This window comes from Anomaloglossus baeobatrachus, chromosome 5 (genome assembly GCF_048569485.1).
Source record: "Anomaloglossus baeobatrachus isolate aAnoBae1 chromosome 5, aAnoBae1.hap1, whole genome shotgun sequence".
NCBI lineage: Eukaryota > Metazoa > Chordata > Amphibia > Anura > Aromobatidae > Anomaloglossus > Anomaloglossus baeobatrachus.
This window is the reverse complement of record NC_134357.1, coordinates 541,857,457-541,884,305: the sequence shown is the minus strand read 5'-3', so window position 1 is coordinate 541,884,305 and position 26,849 is coordinate 541,857,457. Positions and strand designations below refer to the sequence as shown.

Below are 26,849 nucleotides of genomic sequence, written 5' to 3'. Positions count from 1 at the left end.
AAATCCAATTTCCCTTTTCACTCGTGGGCGAAGAGCGCTGCTTGAGCCCCGGGTCCGGCCCACTCGAGCCACCGAGGAGAAGGCACCGGATCAGAGCGCGATCTCCCCGAGCAGCCCCCACGACGGGGAACTGGCCCGCCCCCGACAACTTGGCGTCACGAACAGGATTGAATCAGTCTACTTACCGGTAGAAGTGTGCCTTGTGATCCCCGTCAGCGGCGTACCGCTGAAAAATCTGAAGATCCGCCATTTTGGGCGCGAAGATTTCCCACTCGAGCCGTCTTCTCGAGCAGTGAAGGCGCGAAAAGTGAAGCCCCGCCCCCGAAAAGGTGGAGTGCTGTAGAAAGACCAAGGGGGAGCAGGTGAAGAATGGCGGCATGTAACTAGTGCTGCAGAGTGCAGGGATGCCAGGACTTTGCCGAAACCCTTTCCTGGACCCAGCAGCAAGATGTGCCAGGAGCTCCAGGCCACAGTCAACTCCATGATGGCGGAGTGGATGTCGGAGATGAAGGGCCTGGTTGCAACCATGTGGGCATATGAAGTGGAGGTAGTTTCCGAGGAGCGGGTAAGCGACTTACGCCCCTATGTCCCCGAGGGAACGGCCGCTGCGGCTGAGGGGCCCGGCCTGCTGCCATCCACCACGCCACCTCCCTCACTGCCCATGCCCGCGGCCACAGCCCCGACCGACCCCTTACCCCTGTCACCAGTAGCAGAGCCCGCAGCGTCTGAGGGAGAGGGCCCAGACCTGGGGCCCCTGGGCCTTACCTTTGTCACCGCCTTGGCACCCATCCCGGCTTCCATCCCGGCTGCGACGGAGATGACGACTGCCCCGGCAGTCCGCCCGGCCGCAACGGAGGCGATCTTCGACCCGAAGCCAGCACCGCAAGTCCCGATGACCGCTCCCAGACACCCGGCCTCGGCTGAGGCACGGCGGGGATGTAGCTGCCAAGCGGCAGAACAGACCACGTCACAGCGGGGTCCCGCGTTACCGAAGGTGCCGGTCGTAGCCGTCACGGAGGGATTCCAGCTGGGCCCGTCCCCCACACAAGCTGACCCGGAGCAGGTTGAAGATGCTCCATACTGGGAGCGGCAGCTACGGCAGCTGCACCACGAGATCGCTGTTTAAAGAGAAGAGAGTTGAATCGGTAGCGGTTCCCGGCTACCTTGCTGACTGTCCCTGTTGGGACCCTACAGCAAATCCCCGTTGGGACTGATGTTGTCCCTGTTGTCCCCACTCCCAAAGAACAAGGCCGAGAACTTGCAGGCCACCCAAAAACTATTGGGTTTGTAAATATTCTGCCCCAATTGCCCTTCCCGCCACTGCCAGTCTCTGGAGAGGCTGGTTGGAGGAAGGACCCGCAGCAGAGCAGGCTGGGGTCCGGTCATCACCAGGACAGGTGACCATCCTCCGGGTCAGGGGTCCCCTTGGACGTGGGGCCCCTGAGTGACTGCCGGGTGCGAAACACCGTACCTGATCCCGCTTGGGTAGCCTGGGCCAGGTTCCTGTTTCCAGACTGGGGAAAAGGGGTGCTGCCCATTTCTTAGGGGCAGCATCAAGGTCTAGGTTGCTTGGGTGGGAAAGCGGAAGGACATGGACCCATTCCCTGTTGTTAATAAAGATGTTTCCGTTTGTAACGGTTTAAGAATGTGCCTCCCGTAAGGGAAGAAATGAAAAAAAATGCTTAATGTTTTCATGTTTTGTTTCCCGTTGTTTTTATATCTTTACAGAAAAATAAAACCGGTGGTGGACAGGCAACCCTCGGACGGTCTGCATTAAACCAAGGGGGAATGTGACGCCCTGGACTAGCCAGGTAGTCACAGACACAACATCATACACTCCCCCTTCCCTGGACAGGTCACACCAGTCACACATTAAATCCTTGAAAAAACCAAGGAGAAAAATTGTATGAAAAATACCCTGAATATAAATAAATAAATTGCAAGTGCTTAATAACAGGGTACTTAGTGTATACATTTTTGCAAAAAGGTAAAAAGCTGTCTCACCTCGTCACGGTGTACCCATCTGAGACAGTCCCTAACCTACTGAAGTTAAAAACATTATCAATACCTGACTTGTGTCATGTCAGAACTCCAATATGGATGGTGGCAAGTGGTTAGCTGTGTCCCAGATAAAATACACAGCAAAGTGAGACGCAATCAGCTGTTCAGTCTCAGTACTAGGAGGGCTGCGCCCCCAACTTGCAACCAAGCAAGAAAACATACAAAAAACACAAAAACCTGAGCTGAAACAATGTTCAGTAAACATGCAACATTAAGCATGTGAATTGCAGCCTTAAGACTAGAAAAAACCAAGGAGAAAAATTGTATGAAAAATACCCTGAATATAAATAAATAAATTGCAAGTGCTTAATAACAGGGTACTTAGTGTATACATTTTTGCAAAAAGGTAAAAAGCTGTCTCACCTCGTCACGGTGTACCCATCTGAGACAGTCCCTAACCTACTGAAGTTAAAAACATTATCAATACCTGACTTGTGTCATGTCAGAACTCCAATATGGATGGTGGCAAGTGGTTAGCTGTGTCCCAGATAAAATACACAGCAAAGTGAGACGCAATCAGCTGTTCAGTCTCAGTACTAGGAGGGCTGCACCCCCAACTTGCAACCAAGCAAGAAAACATACAAAAAACACAAAAACCTGAGCTGAAACAATGTTCAGTAAACATGCAACATTAAGCATGTGAATTGCAGCCTTAAGACTAGAAAAAACCAAGGAGAAAAATTGTATGAAAAATACCCTGAATATAAATAAATAAATTGCAAGTGCCTCCCTCCAGGGTTGATGTCCACACCAGGTGGGGGCAGAGCCAGGCAGTTGGCCCCGCCCACCGAGGAGTTCACAGGCCTGGAGGCGGGAAAAACACAGCAGTCAGTCCAGTTGTAGTCAGTAGAGAGTGAGGAGTGAAACTGTTGGTGTCTGGGTTGGAGCCCGGGCACTTCCAGCAAGGTAGGCAGACAGAGGTGGCCGTCTGCAGGAGTTGGTGACGGTCACCGGAACCGTAGGACCAGGGTCGGGCGGTGGCCCGCCGGTACCGAACCGGGGAGCCGATTGGAGCCAAGCACCAGGCAGGGTACTCAGACCACGACTAGGCTTGAAGCTGTCCTTTAGTCAAATTTACTGATTGCGGTCTGGACCTCAGGGGTTCATTCCCACCAAAGTCCCGATTGAAGGCAACAGCCCAACCGTTCCGGATAAGCGCCACCGCCAAGGGCCAGAGATCCATAGTGCCAGCATCTGCGGGCAAACGGGCTCCTCCGACTTGAATACGCCGGGGAGCGGACTACCGGTGCCCAGGCATTAGAGTCAAGATACAAAACACAGGTGCTTGGAAACGACAGCCACCATCAACCCATCCAGAGAGAACACTGCAGCTGGCTGCGGGCCCCGTCCATCCAGCCATTTGGTTTACCAGAGACTCTGTCCATCTGTGTCTGAGTGAGTACACCTGTGCCATTCGGCACCGCGCTGCACCGCACCGCAACACTGCACCCTGCCAACCCATCCTGCGGAACCCTCCCTCCTACCAGGCTCCGGGACCAACAGCCCCTACCCACGGAGGGGTCAACACCTAGCTACTCCCCGCCATCGCTCCCGGGAACCCCGTCATCAGCAGCGGTGGTGCCCACCATCACCACGACCCGTGGGTGTCGTCACGAACCCTACATATCCCAAAAGAAACAAATCCAATTCCCCTTTTCACTCGTTGGCGAGGAGCGCTGCTCAAGCCCCGGGTCCGGCCCACTCGAGCCACCGAGAAGGCACCAGATACGAGCGTGATCTCCCTGAGCAGCCCCCGCGACGGGGAACTGGCCCGCGCCCCCGACAACAGCACCTGACCCAACCCAAAACGGCCCAGCGACAAGTAGGTTACCCGCCTGCTTCGAGGGGTGCTATACCTGTGCAGGACCTCAATGCCGGCTAGTGTGCATGACATAAGACGAGTCATGCACCAAGGCTTCAGAATAAGGAGGACAAAGATGGCCAAAAGAGGAGGCGCCGGTACTGGAGAACGGAGACACCCAAACGACTAGTCTGCACGGCACCGCCCCTTAGGTGAGTATCATAAAGTCATTTTTACGTTCTACACAGCATCCTTGGTTCTTATATACAGCATGTTAGAATGCTGTGTATAAAAGCCCATTGGTGGTGGCCGCAGCTTATAGGGCCCAAATCTGTTGACAGGTTGCCTTTAAGAGACCTCTAAGGAAGGATCCAGGACACGCCAGTGGATGGGATATATTTCTTCTGGCTTCTTTTTCAGGAAATAACACAATATTCTATGCTCATATTGTTGTGTCTTGTGTCTTGTCTTGTGACACTATTGCACCTTTCTAGCCACAGTATTATATTCATTACCTCATAAAGTGACACTGGTTAGAATTAAAAAATTTGGCCTGGGCATTAAAGTCAAAATTGGCAGTGTCACTCAGGGGTTAAAGATCTTATACTAAAACAATACATCTTTATATACAGTCATGGCCAAAAGTTTTGAGAATGACACCAAAATTATATTTTCACATGATCTGTTGCCCTCTGGTTTTTAATTGTGTTTGTCTGATGTTTACATCACATACAGAAATAGAATTGCAATCATATTATGAGTACCAAAAGGTTATATTGACAGTTAGAATGAGTTAATGCAGCAAGTCAATATTTGCAGTGTTGACCCTTCTTCTTCAGGACCTCTGCAATTCTCCCTGGCATGCTCTCAATCAACTTCTGGACCAAATCCTGACTGATAGCTGTCCATTCTTGCATAAGCAATGCTTGCATTTTGCCAGAATTTGTTGGTTTTTGTTTGTCCTCCCATCTCTTGATGATTGCCCACAAGTTCTCAATGGGATTAAGATCTGGGGAGTTTCCAGGCCATGGACCCAAAATCTCTATGTTTTGTTCCATGAGCCATTTAGTGATCACCTTTGCTTTATGGCAAGGTGCTCCATCATGCTGGAAAAGGCATTGTTGGGCGCCAAACTGCTCTTGGACAGTTGGGAGAAGTTGCTCTTGGAGGACATTCTGGTACCATTCTTTATTCATGGCTGTTTTTAGGCAAGACTGTGAGTGAGCCGATTCCCTTGGCTGAGAAGCAACCCCACACATGAATCGTTTCAGGATGTTTAACAGTTGGCATGAGACAAGACTGATGGTAGCGCTCACCTCTTCTTCTCCTAATAAGCTGTTTTCCAGATGTCCCAAACAATCGAAAAGGGGATTCATCTGAGAAAATGACTTTACCCCAGTCCTCAGCAGTCCACTCCCTGTACCTTTTGCAGAATATCAGTTGGTCCCTGATGTTTTTTCTGGACAGAAGTGGCTTCTTTGCTGCCCTCCTTCAAACCAGGCCTTGCTCAAGCAGTCTCTGCCTCACAGTGCGTGCAGAAGCACTCACACCAGCCTGCTGCCATTGCTGAGCTAGCTCGGCACTGCTGGTAGTCCGATCCCGCAGCTGAAACAGTTTTAAGATACGGTCCTGGCGCTTGCTGGTCCTTCTTGGGTGCCCTGGAGCCTTTTTGGCAACAATGGAAGCTATCTCCTTGAATTTCTTGATGATGCGATAGATTGTTGACTGAGGTGCAATCTTTGTAGCTGCGATACTCTTCCCTGTTAGGCCATTTTTGTGCAGAGCAATGATGGCTGCACGTGTTTCTTTACAGATAACCATGGTTAACTGAAGAGAAACAATGATACCAAGCACCAGCCTCCTTTTAAAGTGTCCAGTGGTGTCATTCTTACTTAATCATGACTGATCGATCGCCTGTCCTCATCAACACCCACACCTGTGTTCATGGAACAATCACTAAAACAATGTTAGCTGCTCCTTTTAAGGTAGGAATGCAATGCTGTTGAAGTTCATTTTCTTAGCCAATATTGACTTTGCAAGTAATTGCTGTTAAGCTGATCACTCTTTATGACATTCTGGAGTATATGCAAATTGCCATTAGAAAAACTTAAGCAGTAGACCTTGTAAAAATTAATATTTGTAGCATTCTCAAAACATTTGGCCATGACTGTACAGCGTGGGCGGTAAGTATGGATACAACCTGATAAAAAAAAGTAAAGATGAATTCAAAATGGCGGCTTTGCAGATGGCCACCATGGACATCACCCAGCCTCAAATGTTTTGCCACTCCCATGTATTAATATGCCACAAACAGTAGGGTGTAGCCATACTTATGGCCCACCTATTGCTTGAACATCTTGTTAGTTGAAATATCGGGGTCTAAGGGGAAAGCTATTCTGCTTGCCAGACTGACACACCGGTCCAGCATGCCAGTGGTGAGGAGACTTTAAGCTGCAATGATCCTCTGGGAAATATGTAAATTGTCTTTTTAGTGAGGAAGTAGACAAACTCTGGTGTCATCTTTCGGAGGTAGCAATCCTAAAAGTCAAAAGTGATCTTTACTGAAGAGACAATTTACATATTTCACAGAGGAGCATTGCGGCTTAAAGTCTCCTCACCACTGGCATGCTGGAATACTGTGTCAGTCTCTGCAAGGAGAATAGCTATCCCCTTAGACTCCATCTAAAGGCTACTTTACACACTGCGATATCGGTCCCGATATCGCTAGTGTGGGTACCCGCCCCCATCTGTTGCGCGACACGGGCATATCGCTGCCCGTGCCGCACAACATCGCCCACAGCCGTCACACATACTTACCTGTCCGGCGACGTCGCTGTGACCGGCGAACCGCCTCCTTTCTAAGGGGGCGGTCCGTGCGGCGTCACAGCGACGTCACTGAAACGTCACTGAACCGCCGCCCAATAGCAGCGGAGGGGCGGAGATGAGCGGGACGTAACATCCTGCCCACCTCCTTCCTTCCGCATAGCGGCCGGGAGGCAGGTAAGGGGAGCTTCCTCGTTCCTGCGGCGTCACACGCAGCGATGTGTGCTTCCGCAGGAACGAGGAACAACCTCGTTACTGCTGTAGTAACGAGATTTGAGAATGGACCCCCGTGTCGCCGATTAGCGATTTTGCACGTTTTTGCAACGATGCAAAATCGCTTATTATTATTGTTTATTTATAGAGCACCATTGATTCCATGGTGCTGTACATGAGGGGGTTACATACAGAATACATATACAAGTTACAATAGACAGACTAGCACAGAGGGAAGAGGGCCCTGCCCTTGCGGGCTTACATCCTAAAGGATTTTGGGGAGGAGACAGTAGGTGGGGTGTAGGTTGGGCGGCAGCTCCGCACGGTGGTGGGGCGGCAGCTCCGCACGGTGGTGGGGCGGCAGCTCCGCACGGTGGTGGGGCGGCAGCTCCGCACAATGGTGGGGCGGCAGCTCCGCACGATGGTGGGGCAGTGGCGTCATTGTAGATTATAGGCATTTCTGAACAGATGAGTTTTCAGGGTCCGTTTGAAGTTTGCAAGTGTAGTAGATAGTCTGACGTGTTGAGGCAGCGAGTTCCAGAAGACTGGGGATGCTCGGGAGAAGTCTTGGAGTCGGTTGCGTGAGGAGCGAATGAGAGAGGAGGAGAGAAGGAGATCTTGGGAGGACCGGAGGTTACGTTTTGGAGTGTAGCGAGAGATTAGTTCAGAGATATATGGAGGAGACAGATTATGGATTGCTTTGTAGGTCAGGGTTAGTAGTTTGAATTGGATACGGTGGAAGATTGGGAGCCAGTGGAGGGTCTTGCAGAGAGGAGAAGCGGGGTGGTATTGAGGAGAGAGGTGGATCATTCGGGCAGCAGAATTAAGGATGGACTGGAGAGGGGCGAGCGTGTTAGCAGGGAGACCACAGAGGAGGATGTTGCAGTAGTCGATGCGGGAGATTATGAGGGCGTGCACTAGCATTTTTGTAGATTGGGGATTGAGGAAAGGGCGGATTCTGGAGATATTTTTGAGTTGAAAACGGCAGGAGGTGGTGAGGGATTGGATGTGCGGTATGAAGAACAGGGCAGAGTCAAAGGTCACTCCGAGGCACCGAACTTTGGGTGCTGGGGAGAGCTTATCGATGTCACACGCAACGGCATCGCTAATGCGGCCGGATGTGCGTCACGAATTCCGTGACCCCAACAACTCCGCATTAGCGATGTCGTAGCGTGTAAAGCCCGCTTTAGCCTCTCATACAGCCAGATTGGATCTCGTACGTTGCACTGACAAGGGACAGGCATCCTGAATCAGATGTTGTCCTTGGTGGGATTTGAACCCAGGACCCCAAGGCTACAAGACTGCAGTGCTAACCACTGAGCCACCACAAGACTTCAGTGCTAACCACTGAGCCGCCCCTAATTGCACTCCCTTTAGCAAGTATCACAGCTTCTAAACGCTCTTTGTAGCGGCCAAGAGTCTTTCAATTCTTGTTTGAGAGATTTTCATTCATTTCTGAAAATCTGCAAGAAATATTGCAGCAAAAACGCACACAGCCTTAGGGGGCTTTATGCCTGTACTATCTGATCAATTCTGCTGATCAGAGCGATGCTTCAGCACACACGGCTCCGCTCCATACACATCATATACACACCTTGTACACATGCGGCTATGCTCCACACATGTTCTATGCACGTGGCTCTGCTACGTACGCCTCGTACACACACGGCTCCGCTCCGTACACCTCGTGCACACACGGCTCTGGTCCGTACACCTCGTACACACACGGCTCTGCTCCGCACACCTCGTGCACACACGGCTCTGCTACATCCACACTGTAAAGTTTAAACCCCTCCTGACCCCACACATAACCTTCCCCTCATCCAGCACCATGACACCCAGCACAGCAGAGTCCTGCATACACTGAGGAGCTGATCATGTGACCCCTGACTCCTCCCCTCCATGTGACATCATCACAGGTCCTGGAAGCACAGAGCAGCCATATATCTAGTGTGCGGCTCTGCAGGAGGAGGTATGTGGAGATTCCCCATTACTGGGGGCAGGGGGCATTAACCCCTTCAGCTCTGAGACTTTCTTGGGGTTTTGCTCTAGCTGATATCGGTATAATGTTATTTATTATAGTGCCATTCATTCCATGGCGCTTTACATATGAAAAATGTGTGTAGGGGGCATACATAAACAAGTACAATAATCATGAACAATACAAGGCACAAACTGGTACAGGAGAGAGGACCCTGCCCGCGAGGGATAACCGTCTACAGAGGATGGGTGAGGGTACAGTAGGTGAAAGTACAGCTAATTGAGCATCGGTATAGTGGACTAAGTATTCCCACAGTACTGCCATTCTCTCCCCCACACACAGTATAATGTTCCCACAGTACCTCCATCCCCCACACACAGTATAATGTTCTCACAGTACCACCATCCCCCCAACACACAGTATAATGTTCCCACAGAACTGCCATCCCCCCCATACACAGTATAATGTTTCCACAGTACCACCATCCTCCCCACACACAGTATAATGTTCCCACAGTACTGCCGTTCCCACAGTACTGCCATCCCCCCACACACACAGTATAATGTTCCCACAATACCACCATCCTCCCCACACACAGTATAATGTTCTCTTAGTACCACCATCCCCCCCCACACACACAGTATAATGTTCCCACAGTACCTCCATCCCCCACACACAGTATAATGTTCCCACAGTACCGCCATCCCCCCACACACACAGTATAATGTTCCCACAGTACCTCCATCCCCCACACACAGTATAATGTTCTCACAGTACCACCATCCCCCCAACACACAGTATAATGTTCCCACAGAACTGCCATCCCCCCCATACACAGTATAATGTTTCCACAGTACCACCATCCTCCCCACACACAGTATAATGTTCCCACAGTACTGCCGTTCCCACAGTACTGCCATCCCCCCACACACACAGTATAATGTTCCCACAATACCACCATCCTCCCCACACACAGTATAATGTTCTCTTAGTACCACCATCCCCCCCCACACACACAGTATAATGTTCTCACAGTACTACCATCCACCCACACAGTATAATGTTCCCACAGTACTGACATCCCCCCACACATAGTATAATGTTCCCACAGTACCGCCATCCCCCCCACGCACAGTATAATGTTTCCACAGTACCACCATCCTCCCCACACACAGTATAATGTTCCCACAGTACTGCCGTTCCCACAGTACTGCCATCCCCCCACACACACAGTATAATGTTCCCACAATACCACCATCCTCCCCACACACAGTATAATGTTCTCTTAGTACCACCATCCCCCCACACACACAGTATAATGTTCTCACAGTACTACCATCCACCCACACAGTATAATGTTCCCACAGTACTGACATCCCCCCACACATAGTATAATGTTCCCACAGTACCGCCATCCCCCCCACGCACAGTATAATGTTCCCACAGTACCACCATCCTCCCCACACACAGTATAGTTTTTCCACAATACTTACATCCTTCTTATGATACTAGAAGATGCCCCCACATTATGGTACTATTATCCCCACCAGCTAATAAATAAATCCTCACTTATCTCCATTCTTGATAGAGATACAGATGAACCCGACACATACCACCAACCTCCTGGATCAGTTTCCCAAGTCTGGAAATGTGGATCTTGGATGGTCTGCAGGTACTATAGGTGCATGAGGAGTAGAGACAGGCGAATCTGGAGATATTCGGGATTGGCGGGTCCAATGGGGTTTAAAAAAATAAATAAATCCTGTTCAGAACCAGAATTAATCCCTAATATACAGTGCCTACAAGTAGTACTCAACCCCCTGCAGATTTAGCAGGTTTACACATTCGGAATTAACTTGGCATTGTGACATTTGGACTGTAGATCAGCCTGGAAGTGTGAAATGCACTGCAGCAAAAAAGAATGTTATTTCTTTTTTTTTTTTTTTTTAAATTGTGAAAAGTTTATTCAGAGGGTCATTTATTATTCAACCCCTCAAACCACCAGTAAAGTATTAAGAAGTATTTCAGGCACAAAGAACAATGAGCTTCACATGTTTGGATTAATTATCTCTTTTTCCAGCCTTTTCTGACTAATTAAGACCCTCCCCAAACTTGTGAACAGCACTCATACTTGGTCAACATGGGAAAGACAAAGGAGCATTCCAAGGCCATCAGAGACAAGATCGTGGAGGGTCACAAGGCTGGCAAGGGGTACAAAACCCTTTCCAAGGAGTTGGGCCTACCTGTCTCCACTGTTGGGAGCATCATCCGGAAGTGGAAGGCTTATGGAACTACTGTTAGCCTTCCACGGCCTGGACAGCCTTTGAAAGTTTCCACCCGTGCCGAAGCCAGGCTTGTCCAAAGAGTCAAGGCTAACCCAAGGACAACAAGGAAGGAGCTCCGGGAAGATCTCATGGTAGTGGGGACATTGGTTTCAGTCAATACCATAAGTAACGTACTCCACCGCAATGGTCTCCGTTCCAGACGAGCCCGTAAGGAACCTTTACTTTCAAAGCGTCATGTCAAGGCTCGTCTACAGTTTGCTCATGATCACTTGGAGGACTCTGAGACAGACTGGTTCAAGGTTCTCTGGTCTGATGAGACCAAGATCGAGATCTTTGGTGCCAACCACACACGTGACGTTTGGAGACTGGATGGCACTGCATACGACCCCAAGAATACCATCCCTACAGTCAAGCATGGTGGTGGCAGCATCATGCTGTGGGGCTGTTTCTCAGCCAAGGGGCCTGGCCATCTGGTCCGCATCCATGGGAAGATGGATAGCACGGCCTACCTGGAGATTTTGGCCAAGAACCTCCGCTCCTCCATCAAGGATCTTAAGATGGGTCGTCATTTCATCTTCCAACAAGACAACGACCCAAAGCACACAGCCAAGAAAACAAAGGCCTGGTTCAAGAGGGAAAAAATCAAGGTGTTGCAGTGGCCTAGTCAGTCTCCTGACCTTAACCCAATTGAAAACTTGTGGAAGGAGCTCAAGATTAAAGTCCACATGAGACACCCAAAGAACCTAGATAACTTGGAGAAGATCTGCATGGAGGAGTGGGCCAAGATAACTCCAGAGACCTGTGCCGGCCTGATCAGGTCTTATAAAAGACGGTTATTAGCTGTAATTGCAAACAAGGGTTATTCCACAAAATATTAAACCTAGGGGTTGAATAATAATTGACCCACACTTTTATGTTGAAAATTTATTAAAATTTAACTGAGCAACATAACTTGTTGGTTTGTAAGATTTATGCATCTGTTAATAAATCCTGCTCTTGTTTGAAGTTTGCAGGCTCTAACTTATTTGCATCTTATCAAACCTGCTAAATCTGCAGGGGGTTGAAGACTACTTGTAGGCACTGTATGCCCAGATGCTGATCCCCCATAAAAGTTTTTGGAGACCCAAATATTGTGCTTTAAAATGGTGGTCGGAAGGTCTAGGGCAGTCATGGCGAACCTTTTACTGGCCGAGTGCCCAAACTGTAGCCCTAAACCCAATTTTTTTTCCAAAGTGCCAACCAATCCTATTATGTAAATAATTGATTTTAATCTTACCTTTGCTGTCTTCTCTTCTCTTCAGCAGGGGCATCACGCTCACTCTTGCTTACCACACATTGAAGCTGAGCCCCTGCCCTTTCCAGACACAGCAGTTGGATTGATCTTTCTGGAAAAAATTGCAGCATATTAGACAGAGATTTTAGCATGGAATGCAATCAGATGTCACCCTGTAATCCACATCTACATTTCAAAGTCTGAACATCTTGAAATCCCATAAAGACGTACGAGTTGCTCCCCTCCCCTTTCATTGTGTAGTTCTGTCCCCCTTACTGCCCACTTCTTGGTAAACATGTCCCCCATCCTGATATATATCTCCTACATTCTGGTATATTTGTCCCTATAATGGCCCCATCCTGGTAAATATAACTCATCCTGGTAAATGTACCCCATTCTGGCATGTTCCCCCATGCTGGTAAATGTACCCCATCCTGACATATTGTCCATCCTTGTAAATGTTCCCCCATCCCGGCATGTGCCCCATTCCTGGTAAATGTCCTCCATCCTGGTAAATGTTCCCAATCCTGGTTAATTTACCCCCATCCAGGTAAATGTCCCCCTTCCTAGCATATACCCCTTCCTGATAAATGTACCCTATCGTGGCATGTTTCCCCATCCTGGCATGCATGTTTCCCCATCCTGGCATGCATTGTTCCCCATCCTGGCATGCATGTCCCCCCCCCCATACTGGCAAGCATGTTTCCCCCCCATCCTGGCATGCATGTCACCCCCCCCCATGCTGGCATGCGTGTTCCCCCCCATGCTGGCATGCGTGTTCCCCCCATGCTGGCATGCGTGTCCCCCCCCCCATGCTGGCATGCGTGTCCCCCCCCATGCTGGCATGCATGCCCCCCATGCTGGCATGCGTGTCCCCCCCCCATGCTGGCATGCGTGTCCCCCCCCCCCATGCTGGCATGCGTGTCCCCCCCCCATGCTGGCATGCGTGTTCCCCCCCCATGCTGGCATGCGTGTTCCCCCCCCCATGCTGGCATGCGTGTCCCCCCCCCATGCTGGCATGCGTGTCCCCCCCCATGCTGGCATGCGTGTCCCCCCCCCATGCTGGCATGCGTGTGTCCCCCCCATGCTGGCATGCGTGTCCCCCCCCCCATGCTGGCATGCGTGTCCCCCCCCATGCTGGCATGCGTGTCCCCCCCCCATGCTGGCATGCGTGCCCCCCCCCCATGCTGGCATGCGTGTCCCCCCCCCCCATGCTGGCATGCGTGTTGTCCCCCCCCCATGCTGGCATGCGTGTTGTCCCCCCCCCATGCTGGCATTCGTGTCCCCCCCCCCCATGCTGGCATGCGTGTCCCCCCCCCATGCTGGCATGCGTGTTCCCCCCCATGCTGGCATGCGTGTTTCCCCCCCCCCCCATGCTGGCATGCGTGTTTCCCCCCCCCCCCATGCTGGCATGCGTGTTCCCCCCCCCCCATGCTGGCATGCGTGTTCCCCCCCCCCCATGCTGGCATGCGTGTTCCCCCCCCCCATGCTGGCATGCGTGTTCCCCCCCCCATGCTGGCATGCGTGTTCCCCCCCCCCATGCTGGCATGCGTGTTCCCCCCCCCATGCTGGCATGAGTGTCCCCCCCCCCATGCTGGCATGCGTGTCCCCCCCCCATGCTGGCATGCGTGTCCCCCCCCCCCCCCCATGCTGGCATGCGTGTTCCCCCCCCCCCATGCTGGCATGCGTGTCCCCCCCCCCCATGCTGGCATGCGTGTCCCCCCCCATGCTGGCATGCGTGTCCCCCCCCCCCCCATGCTGGCATGCGTGTCCCCCCCCCCCATGCTGGCATGCGTGTCCCCCCCCCCCCATGCTGGCATGCGTGTTTCCCCCCCCCCCATGCTGGCATGCGCGTTCCCCCACCGCCACGCTGGCATGTGCGCTCCCCACCGCCACGCTGGCATGTGCATTCCCCCACGCTGGCATGTGCGTTCCCCCATCGCCACTCCCACGCTGGCATGTGCGTACCCCCACCGCCACCCCATGCTGGCGCTGCCCCCTCCCCCCCTCATCCCCACACGCTCCCCTGCTGCGCGCCGCTGGGTCCTCAGTTCCCATGCGTCCAGAAGACCTCATTACGCCGGCGCCGCTCACTGACGCTCCTCCGTCTCCTAGGCAACACACCTGCAGCCGGGGGAGGAGGAGTGTCAGAGCGAGGAAAAATGTCTCCTCCGCTCCAACACAGTTTTGATCTGCCGCGTGCCATAGGTTTGCCATCACTGGTCTAGGGTGATTAGAACAGGCTGTAAGGCTATGTGTGCTCGTTGCATCGTGTCCCTGCAGAAATTTCTGCAGGGATATGACAGCACATGTGCGCTTCAAATAGCTGCAGAAACACTGCGTAATGGATGCAGTGTTTCTGCAGAAAAAAAGCCGATTTCATGCGCTCTGGATGCAGCCTCTCCCATAGACAGAGCGGGACCTGCATCCAAAGCTCACGGAATAAGTGACGTTGCTTTTCAGAATGCAGCGATTTGGAGCAAAATTTTGGCATCCAAATCACTGCGCTCTCAAACGCAACGTGTGGATGGATTATGCACAATCTTCATAGATTGTGCTGGGGACGCAGGACACATGCATTTACGCTACGCAGTGTAAATGCATGAAATTCGGCCATGTGCGCACATAGCCTCACACTGCTTCCAGGGCAGCTTATTACCCTGATACATTTTTACTGCTTCCCCTGCCTGCTGGCAGTCCTGGTGTCTGTGATTGCTTGCAGTTAGACCGTGTGCCAATGTATTTGTTTGTTTGGAATTACACACCCTATCTGTGTCTCATGCGTGTTCAAAGAAAAAAAAAGGTCACGATAATGGGTAGCGCTGCTCAAAGAGGAGACTGATGAATTTCTGCTAAAGGTCATTTATTAATAAGCCACAACGCGTTTCGGGGGCATCTGTCCTCCTTCCTCAGGTACCATAAACAGAGATAAAATATGTATATGTATGTATATATATAATATATATATATATATATATATATATATATATATATATATATATATATATATATATATAATCACAAATAAATCCACTCCCAGGAGCTAATTCTTAATTAGTTAATTAACCCTTCTCGTGAATAACCCCTGATTCCCCTTAAGAGGATGGGGGAGTTTGGGGGAATTGGATTTATATGATAAGTTAAAATCAGTACTTAAAATAAAATCAGAAGTTACAATAAAACTCAGTAAGTGCAATAAAATAAATTCAAATACAGCAATAACTAAATAAATGGATAAATAATAATTCATAGTGCCTTTCAAGGAGCAAATTCCTAAGAGTAAATACTGGTTCTATTTTGCCCCCTGATTATCATTCTATCCATAAGGGGAACAAACATTACAGCAGATCTGATCATCAATATGATGAATTCTGGAATACAAAGTTTTGAGGTTTTTTTGTCTCCAGCACATGGAGACTGATTGTTTCCACCATTATACACATACCTCATTTGATCTGCTTCGTCATGATATTCAGACCCTCCAGATGGAGTGTAGCCAGCTTGAAAATCCAAAAGGATTCTCGTTCTACCAGTTTCCAGTAACGTTACCCATCATCTACCGCTATTTGTTCAATGATGATGACCGTTTTGAAAGTTTTTGTGTCTTATTTTGTGTTCAAATAACGGACCGTTTGATTCACTTGCTAAATATCTGATCTTTATTTTTCACTTAAAAACGTTTTACTCATTAGTGCAATCATACATCATACAAACCTCTGAGTGCTCCGGTGACGCCATGCACTACTGCAGTACAGAGTATTATCCCTCCGCTCAGTGTAATACTAATGGCCCCATACACATTACATAACATCCGGTCTGTGATTGCTCCGGTGATGCCCTGCACTACTGTAGTACAGAGTATTATCCCTCTCGTCAGTGTAATACTAATCGCCCCATACACATTACATAACATCCGGCCTGTGATTGCTCCGGTGATGCCCTGCACTACTGTAGTACAGAGTATTATCCCTCCGGTCAGTGTAATACTAATGGCCCCATACACATTACATAATATCCGGCCTGTGATTGCTCCGGTGACGCCCTGCACTACTGTAGTACAGAGTATTATCCCTCCGCTCAGTGTAATACTAATGGCCTCATACACATTACATAACATCCGGCCTGTGATTGCTCCGGTGACGCCCTGCACTACTGTAGTACAGAGTATTATCCCTCCGGTCAGTGTAATACTAATGGTCTCATACACATTACATAACATCCGGCCTGTGATTGCTCCGGTGACACCCTGCACTACTGTAGTACAGAGCATTATCCCTCCGGTCAGGGTAATACTAATGGCCCCATACACATTACATAACATCCGGCCTGTGATTGCTCCGGTGACGCCCTGCACTACTGTAGTACAGAGTATTATCCCTCCGGTCAGTGTAATACTAATGGCCCCATACACATTACATAACATCCGGCCTGTGATTGCTCCGGTGACTCCCTGCACTACTGTAGTACAGAGTATTATCCCTCCGGTCAGTGTAATACTAATGGCCTCATACACATTACATAACATCCAGCCTGTGATTGCTCCGGTGACGCCCTGCACTACTGTAGTACAGAGTATTATCCCTCCGGTCAGTGTAATACTAATGGCCTCATACACATTACATAACATCCGGCCTGTGATTGCTCCGGTGACGCCCTGCACTACTGTAGTACAGAGTATTATCCCTCCGGTCAGTGTAATTCTAATGGCCCCATGCACATTACATAACATCCGGCCTGTGATTGCTCCGGTGACGCCCTGCACTACTGTAGTACAGAGTATTATCCCTCCGGTCAGTGTAATACTAATGGCCCCATACACATTACATAACATCCAGCCTGTGATTGCTCCGGTGACGCCCTGCACTACTGTAGTACAGAGTATTATCCCTCCGGTCAGGGTAATACTAATGGCCCCATACACATTACATAGCATCCGGCCTGTGATTGCTCTGGTGATGCCCTGCACTACTGTAGTACAGAGTATTATCCCTCCGGTCAGTGTAATACTAATGGCCCCATACACATTACATAACATCCGGCCTGTGATTGCTCCGGTGACGTCCTGCACTACTGTAGTACAGAGTATTATCCCTCCGGTCAGTGTAATACTAATGGCCCCATACACATTACACAACATCCGGCCTGTGATTGCTCCGGTGACTCCCTGCACTACTGTAGTACAGAGTATTATCCCTCCGCTCAGTGTAATACTAATGGCCTCATACACATTACATAACATCCGGCCTGTGATTGCTCCGGTGATGCCCTGCACTACTGTAGTACAGAGTATTATCCCTCCGGTCAGTGTAATACTAATGGCTCCATACACATTACATAACATCCGGCCTGTGATTGCTCCGGTGACGCCCTGCTCTACTGTAGTACAGAGTATTATCCCTCCGGTCAGTGTAATACTAATGGCTCCATACACATTACATAACATCCGGCCTGTGATTGCTCCGGTGATGCCCTGCACTACTGTAGTACAGAGTATTATCCCTCTGGTCAGTGTAATACTAATCGCCCCATACACATTACATAACATCCGGCCTGTGATTGCTCCGGTGACGCCCTGCACTACTGTAGTATAGAGTATTATCCCTCCGGTCAGGGTAATACTAATGGCCCCATACACATTACATAACATCCGGCCTGTGATTGCTCCGGTGACGCCCTGCACTACTGTAGTACAGAGTATTATCCCTCCGCTCAGTGTAATACTAATGGCCCCATACACATTACATAACATCCGGCCTGTGATTGCTCCGGTGACGCCCTGCACTACTGTAGTACAGAGTATTATCCCTCCGGTCAGGGTAATACTAATGGCCCCATACACATTACATAACATCCGGCCTGTGATTGCTCCGGTGACGCCCTGCACTACTGTAGTACAGAGTATTATCCCTCCGGTCAGTGTAATACTAATGGCCCCATACACATTACATAACATCCGGCCTGTGATTGCTCCGGTGATGCCCTGCACTACTGTAGTACAGAGTATTATCCCTCCGGTCAGGGTGATACTAATGGCCCCATACACATTACATAACATCCGGCCTGTGATTGCTCCGGTGACGCCCTGCACTACTGTAGTACAGAGTATTATCCCTCTCGTCAGTGTAATACTAATCGCCCCATACACATTACATAACATCCGGCCTGTGATTGCTCCGGTGATGCCCTGCACTACTGTAGTACAGAGTATTATCCCTCTGCTCAGTGTAATACTAATGGCCCCATACACATTACATAACATCCGGTCTGTGATTGCTCCGGTGATGCCCTGCACTACTGTAGTACAGAGTATTATCCCTCCGGTCAGTGTAATACTAATGGCCCCATACACATTACATAACATCCGGCCTGTGATTGCTCCGGTGACTCCCTGCTCTACTGTAGTACATAGTATTATCCTCCTGTCACTGTAATACTAACGGCCCCTTACACATTAGATGAATGTTGTCTCAGTGATCATTTTGATGACAGCTATCCCACCTGACTGCCCTGTATACACAACTGTTCTACTTGGCAGGGTTTCCTGTGGTCTCTATGAGGCAATAGTTCGCAGACTCTAAAGGCCCCGTTACACGCAACGACGTATCTAACGATATATCGCCGGGGTTGAGGACGCAGGTTGTTCGTCGTTCCCGAGGCAGCACACATTGCTACGTGTGACACCCCAGGAACGACGAACTACAGCTTACCTGCGGCCGCCGGCAATGTGGAAGGAAAGAGGTGGGCGGGATGTTACGGCCGCTCATCTCCACCCCTCCGCTTTTATTGGGCGGCAGCTTAGTGACGCCGCGCGAACCACCCCCTTAGAAAGAAGGCGGTTCGCCGGCAACAGCAACGTCGCTAGGCAGGTAAGTCTGTGTGACTGCTCCAAACGATTTTGTGCGCCACAGGCAGCGATTTGATCGTGACGCACAAACGACGGGGGCGGGTTCTTTCACCAGCGATATCGCTGCGTGTAACACCCACTTAAGGGTATCTGGACATATTGAAGATTTATTTGCAGAAATTTCTGCACCAAATCAGTATCTCTTGGCAGCAGTGGCGTAACTAGAGTTTGATGGGCCCCGTTGCAAAATTCAGACCTGGGCCCCCACCCAGCACGTACACCGACACTTGGGGTATGCGATAATAACACTGACACTCGGGCTACGGGATAATGACGCTGACACTTGGCTCTTAACCCTCAGCACCCAGGTTTCCCATGATCTGAAATTCCTCTATCAGCACCCAGCTTTCCTATGTTCTGATATCCATCTTGTCCTCGGCACACTGCTTCCCCATGCTCTGTTAAACATCTTTTCCTCACCACCCAACTTTCCCGTATCAGAGTATGGGAAAGTTGGGTGCTGAGAGAAGATGTATACCAGAGCATGGGAAAGCAGGGTGCTGAAGGAAAGAGCCTTTTTCCCCTCACCACAAAACATTACCATCCCATGCTTGTATCTTTGTCCCCCCTTGTATATAGTTCTCCAAATACTATAATGGCCCCCACATAGCCTTCCATATAGTATAAAGGGTCCCACATAACCCTTCATATTTTAGAATGCACCCCCATAGTCCTCCATGTATAAAGTAGCCCTCCAATTATTATAATGAATTTCTCGTAGTTCTCCATGTATTATAATTCACCCCATAGTTCTCTATATATTATAATTTACCCCATAGTACTCTATATATTATACTGCACCACATAAGCCTGCATGTTTTATAATGCACCCCCTTAGTCCATGTATAAGGTAGACTTTATAGTCCTCCATATATTATAATGTAGCCCCCATAGTCCTATATGTATTATAATGCAGCCCCATAAATCATCATATTGTATTATGCAGCCCCATACTCCTCCATATATAATGCACCTCTATATTCCATGTATAAGGTGTCCTTCATTTTGTATTATGCAGCCTCATACTCCTCCATGTATAATGCAACCAGCCTCCCCAGGCCTCCATGTATAATAATGCAGCCAGCCTCCCCAGGCCTCCATGTATAATAATGCAGCCAACCTCCCCAGGCCTGCATGTATAATAATGCAGCCAGCCTTCCCAGGCCTCCATGTATAATAATGCAGCCAGCCTCCCCAGGCCTCCATGTATAATAATGCAGCCAGCCTCCCCAGGCCTTCATGTATAATAATGCAGCCAGCCTCCCCAGGCCTTCATGTATAATAATGCAGCCAGCCTCCCCAGGCCTCCATGTATAATAATGCAGCCAGCCTCCCCAGGCCTCCATGTAAAATAATGCAGCCAGCCTCCCCAGGCCTCCATGTAAAATAATGCAGCCAGCCTCCCCAGGCCTCCATGTAAAATAATGCAGCCAGCCTCCCCAGGCCTCCATGTAAAATAATGCAGCCAGCCTCCCCAGGCCTCCATGTAAAATAATGCAGCCAGCCTCCCCAGGCCTCCATGTATAATAATGCAGCCAGCCTCCCCAGGCCTCCATGTAAAATAATGCAGCCAGCCTCCCCAGGCCTCCATGTAAAATAATGCAGCCAGCCTACCCAGGCCTCCATGTAAAATAATGCAGCCAGCCTCCCCAGGCCTCCATGTAAAATAATGCAGCCAGCCTCCCCAGGCCTCCATGTATAATAATGCAGCCAGCCTCCCCAGGCCTCCATGTATAATAATGCAGCCAGCCTCCCCAGGCCTCCATGTAAAATAATGCAGCCAGCCTCCCCAGGCCTCCATGTAAAATAATGCAGCCAGCCTCCCCAGGCCTCCATGTAAAATAATGCAGCCAGCCTCCCCAGGCCTCCATGTAAAATAATGCAGCCAGCCTCCCCAGGCCTCCATGTAAAATAATGCAGCCAGCCTCCCCAGGCCTCCATGTAAAATAATGCAGCCAGCCTCCCCAGGCCTCCATGTATAATAATGCAGCCAGCCTCCCCAGGCCTCCATGTAAAATAATGCAGCCAGCCTCCCCAGGCCTCCATGTAAAATAATGCAGCCAGCCTACCCAGGCCTCCATGTAAAATAATGCAGCCAGCCTCCCCAGGCCTCCATGTAAAATAATGCAGCCAGCCTCCCCAGGCCTCCATGTATAATAATGCAGCCAGCCTCCCCAGGCCTCCATGTATAATAATGCAGCCAGCCTCCCCAGGCCTCCATGTAAAATAATGCAGCCAGCCTCCCCAGGCCTCCATGTAAAATAATGCAGCCAGCCTCCCCAGGCCTCCATGTAAAATAATGCAGCCAGCCTCCCCAGGCCTCCATGTATAATAATGCAGCCAGCCTCCCCAGGCCTCCATGTATAATAATGCAGCCAGCCTCCCCAGGCCTCCATGTATAATAATGCAGCCAGCCTCCCCAGGCCTCCATGTATAATAATGCAGCCAGCCTCCCCAGGCCTCCATGTAAAATAATGCAGCCAGCCTCCCCAGGCCTCCATGTAAAATAATGCAGCCAGCCTCCCCAGGCCTCCATGTAAAATAATGCAGCCAGCCTCCCCAGGCCTCCATGTAAAATGATGCAGCCAGCCTCCCCAGGCCTCCATGTATAATGATGCAGCCAGCCTCCCCAGGCCTCCATGTATAATAATGCAGCCAGCCTCCCCAGGCCTCCATGTATAATAATGCAGCCAGGGGAGACATGTCCAGGTCACAGCAGGGAGTTTTCCTGTATTAAGTATAGAGTCGATAGTCCGACCATCAGAATGAATGCACGAAGGTCTGCCATAAAGGAGGTAACTGTTGTTACTCGCAGAAAATCCAAGATGGCAGCCCCCAATGCTTCAGTAAATCTAGAATTAAATAAAAACGAACTAAACAGTGAGTTTAATTTTGTATTAAAAATATTTGATTCATTAATCACTATTATTAATACAAAGTAAAAAAACGCGGCACCTTTCCTTTAATCCTGATGCTCACCAGGGGGGAGCGGTGGTGATGGAGCGGCTCAGGAAGGTCACAGGAGGAAGGGCGATGCTGCAAGCTCGGAGGAGGGGGTGGAGCTGCTCAGGAGGGTCAGCAATGCTGTGGCTCGGGGGTGTAGCCACGGGCAGATTTGAATCCCCTGGATATGGCTTACCAGGGTGGTGGTGGAGGAGCAGAGTCACAGGATGCGCTCGGGGGTGTTGCAGTGGCTGCCATTGATCTGCGGGCTGGGGGGGTCTGCGGAAGTGTCAACACAGGGTGTCTCTGCGGCGGGCGGTCTGTGGAGGTGTCTCGGCAGCAGGTGCATTGAGCTGACTGCCGGCTCCATTGAATCGCCCTCGTTTGACGAAATGGACATCAAGAAAATGACCGCGAAGGCGGCGCATGCACAGATAGGACTCCACAGCCATTTTCTTGACATCCATTGGGTCAATCTGCACAAGTGCCGCTTCTGCAGCCATTTTCTTGAAGTTCATTGTGTGAACCGTTGGCGATTCAATTGAGCCCGCAGTCAGCTCAGTTCACCCGCCGCCGAGATACCCTCACTGCCCGCCTGCCCGCAGATCGATGCTGCCTGCCTTGACCCCTCAAAGCGCGTCCTGTGACCCTTCAAAAGCCATATCTCTTTTGTAAGATGCACCCCATTTTATCGCCAGTTTGGAGAGAAAAAAGCGTGCCTTAGGCCTGTTTCACACGTCACTGAAAAACACTGACGTTCTTCACTGACGTGTAAAACACGCACATGTCCCTCCGTGTTCCGTGATTCACGGCACACGTGGGTTGTCCATGTGCAATCCGTGATCCATGATTGCAAATGATGGATCCTGCTGTCCATCGTGCTGAAGTCTCCAGCTCTGCAGCGTCCGCCCACCGCTCTCTGCAGCTACTTCGGGTCGGCTGTTCCTGCTTTCATGAATATTCATGAGCTGGGCGGGAGCTGCAGAGAGCGGAGGCTGCACAGTGTGTCGCTGGAAAGGTGAGTTGAAACTGTTTATTATTTTATATGTCAGTGTTTTTCTGGTACGTGTTTCATGGATCACACACGGATCACACCATAGTGTGGTTCGTGGGTCATCAGTGATGACAGAAAAAAATGGACTTGTCTCTGTGCAAAATCACGGCCACGGGTGTACGCTGCACGGAGATGCGTTCAGTGAAAAATCACTGATGTGTGAGCAGACCCATTGATTATAATGGGTCTGCGTATGTCAGTGATTCTGGTACGTATAAAAAAATGCACATACGTACCAGAATCACTGACGTGTGAAAGAGGCCTTACAAAGCGAAAAATACGGTAAATGAGAATACTGAAGTATTGTGAACATGCTCAGGATCTTTTCTTTGCAGACTTGGTTGTAGAAAAAAACTGCAGCACGTCAATTCTTTCTGTGTTTTTGCTGCGTTTTCTTCTTTAAAAGTAATGAGAGCAAAAATCGCAAGGAAAATTACATATAATGCATCAAATTGTGGCAAAAAGCCTTGTTTTTGCTGCAGCATTTCTCCTGCCTGTAGATAGATTTGGTACAGATATTTCTGCAACCAAATCTCCATCTTGTGCAGATAGCGTTACAGTGTATTAGCACTCAGCAGTGCAGTCATTTAACCATATTTAGCCAAAGGACTTGGCTGCCGTCAACAAACTGCTCCAAATGCTTCCCCCACTGCTCACATTCATTGTATGTGACCCACACCAACTTATAGATCAGCCTCAGCACCTTATCCCCCATCCCCCCCAGATTCCAAAATGTCCCAGGCACTGGCAGCTTGGTGAATCTTTACATGTTATAATTATTTTTATAACTTTATATCTTTATAACTTATAGTGCAAAAAGGGTCAGATGCAGTTTTCTGTATTAGGCTATGTGCCCACTCTGCGGATTTACCGCGGATTTTGCCGCGGATTTGCCGCGGATTTACCGCAGATTTCCCGAAAATCTGCAGCAGCGGCACTTCCAAACCATTTCAATGGCATTTTGGAAATGCTGTGTCCATGCTGCGGATTTTTCCGCTGCGGATTTGCTGCGGATTTTGATGCGGAAAAATCTGCAGCATGTCAATTCTTTGTTGCGGATTTTGGTGCGGATTTTGGGTATAGAATGGGGAAAAAAAAAAAAAAGAAATCCGCATCAAAATCCGTGGTAAATCCGTGGTAAATCCGTGGGTGCGGATTTGCCGCGAAAGTTGCGGATTTTCATGCAGAAAAATCCGCAGGTACATTCTACCGTGGACACATAGCCTTATAGTTTACTGTTAACCCTGTCCATCACATAGCTGACTGCACAATACTAAATAAATTAAGGGTCGACATCGGGTCACTGACCAGAGCTAGTGAGAGGGGAGGCAGCAGAGGCTGAGCCTCACAACAAGTCACAAACTTTGTGACTGTGTCGGCCACTGTCTGCCACTCAGACCACACTGTCTGCAGCCTCCAGTCCTGACCTGAGTCTTCATCTCCTGCAACTGCTGACATGCTTCCACAGTCACAGCAGTCACTATCTCCACAGCATGTAGAGTAGACAACGACGAAGGCAGGCAGAGTCAGCCCGAGGTTACAGGTAGGAGCTTGGGCAGGAGGTGGAGGCCAGCACTGCCGGCCACTTGTATAAGAGCTAGTACAGCGCAGCTTCTCTATCACAGAGCGGAGCTGGCTGTTTATCTTCAGGGCAGGTGCCACCGGGCCCCTAAGGCTACTTTCACACATTCTGTATTTGCTCTGCGGCACAATACGGCGCTCTGCAGAAAAACCGCAACCGTTTTTTTTGCCGCCGGTTGCATTTTTTTTGCATAGACTTACATTAGTGCCGTATTGTGCCGCATGGGCTTGCGGTCGGTCCGGTTTTTGCCGCATGCGGCAGATTTAGCCGATGCCGCGGCCGGATGAAACGTTGCCTGCACGCCTGGACGCCGGATGCGGCGCGATGCGGAAAAACCGCATCCGGCCGCCGCATGCGATTTCTTCCACTGCGCATGCTCTGTAGCATGCCGCAACCGGAAAAAAACGGACGGGCCGCATGTAAAAACTCATGCAAAGGATGCGGTGTTTTCGCCACATCCTTTGCGTAGCTTGCACAGCTGGATTGAGCCGCAGTGCTCAAACCGGATGTGTGAAAGGAGCCTAAGGCTGCTTTCACACATCCGGCTTGAGCTGTGCGGCTCAATCCGGCTGTGCAAGCTATGCAACGGATGCGGTGAAAACACCGCATCCTTTGCATAAGTTTTTCCCATGCGGCCCGTCCGGTTTTTGCCGCTTGCGGCATGCTACTGAGCATGCGCAGTGGCAAAAAACGCATGCGGCGGCCGGATGCGTTTTTTGCCGCATTCGGCCGCCATAGGCATGCATTGAAAAATGCGCCGCATCGGCCGAATGCGGCGCAATGCGGGTTTTTTTGCCGCACGAAAAAACGTGCCAGGCAACGTTCCATCCGGCCGCCGCATCGGCTAAATCTGCCGCATGCGGCAAAAACCGGACCGAACGCGAGCCCATGCGGCACTAATTAAAGTCTATGCTGAAAAAACGCAACCGGCAGCAAAAAAAAACGGTTGCGATTTTCCTGCAAAGTGCCGTATTGTGCCGCATTGCAGAAACCGGAGGTGTGAAAGCAGCCTAAGGCTACTTTCACACATCCGGTTTTTGCTCTGCGGCACAATACGGCGTTCTGCAGAAAAACCGCAACCGGTTTTTGTGACGCCGGTTGCGGTTTTTTTTTGCATAGACTTACATTAGTGCCGTATTGTGCCGCAGGGGCTTGCGTTTGGTCCGGTTTTTGCCGCATGTGGCAGATTTAGCTGATGCCACGGCCGGATAGAACGTTCCCTGCAACGTTTTTTGCTCCGGCAAAAAAAACTGCATCGCGCCGCATCCAGCCGCTGCGGCGCATTTTCAATGCATGCCTATGGATGCATGCGTTTTTTTCCACTGCGCATGCTCAGTAGCGTGCCGCAACCGGAAAAAAACGGACCGGCCGCATGTAAAAACTTATGCAAAGGATGCGGTGTTTTCGCCGCATCCGTTGCATAGGTTTCACAGCCGGATTGAGCGAAAGTGTGTGAAAGTAGCCTAACCTGCCGGGCCCGGTCGCAATGGCGACCGCTGCCACCGCAGTAGTTACGGCCCTGTTTGGCAGGAAAAATGCATCAAGGAAAAACACAAGCTTTGACATGTTTGCGATGCCTATTTGATGTGGGTTTTTTTCTCATTACTTTTAATTGGGTAAAATGCAGCCAAAAACACAGTATTTTCTGCACCAAATCAAGAAGAAAATCCTGGACGTCTGAACTACACTTTTTTATTCTCATAGACATTGCTGGCATCAGGATATGCTTGCAGCTTTGTGACGAATCTGCATGCAAAAACGCAACGTGTGCACACAGCCTAATTCTCCATTCAGTATTTTTGTATCAGCATTTCATCAGCGTTTGTTTGCCAAAACCAGGAGTGGAATTCGCAGATGAAAACTTTACAGTGCCTTGTGAAAGTATTCGGCCCCCTTGAATTTTTCAACCTTTTCCCACATTTCAGGCTT

General features: G+C 50.0%; 1 protein-coding gene across 1 annotated transcript in view; it reads left to right on the top strand.

Moving 5' to 3' along the window:
* Positions 1-496: 496 nt before the first annotated feature.
* Positions 497-26,849, top strand: part of LOC142312944 (uncharacterized) — a 46,277-nt gene continuing 19,924 nt past the window's right edge. The window contains exon 1 of the mRNA XM_075351932.1: positions 497-565. Within this exon, the coding sequence (XP_075208047.1) occupies positions 497-565 (69 nt within the window). The remainder of the gene's footprint in view (positions 566-26,849) is intronic.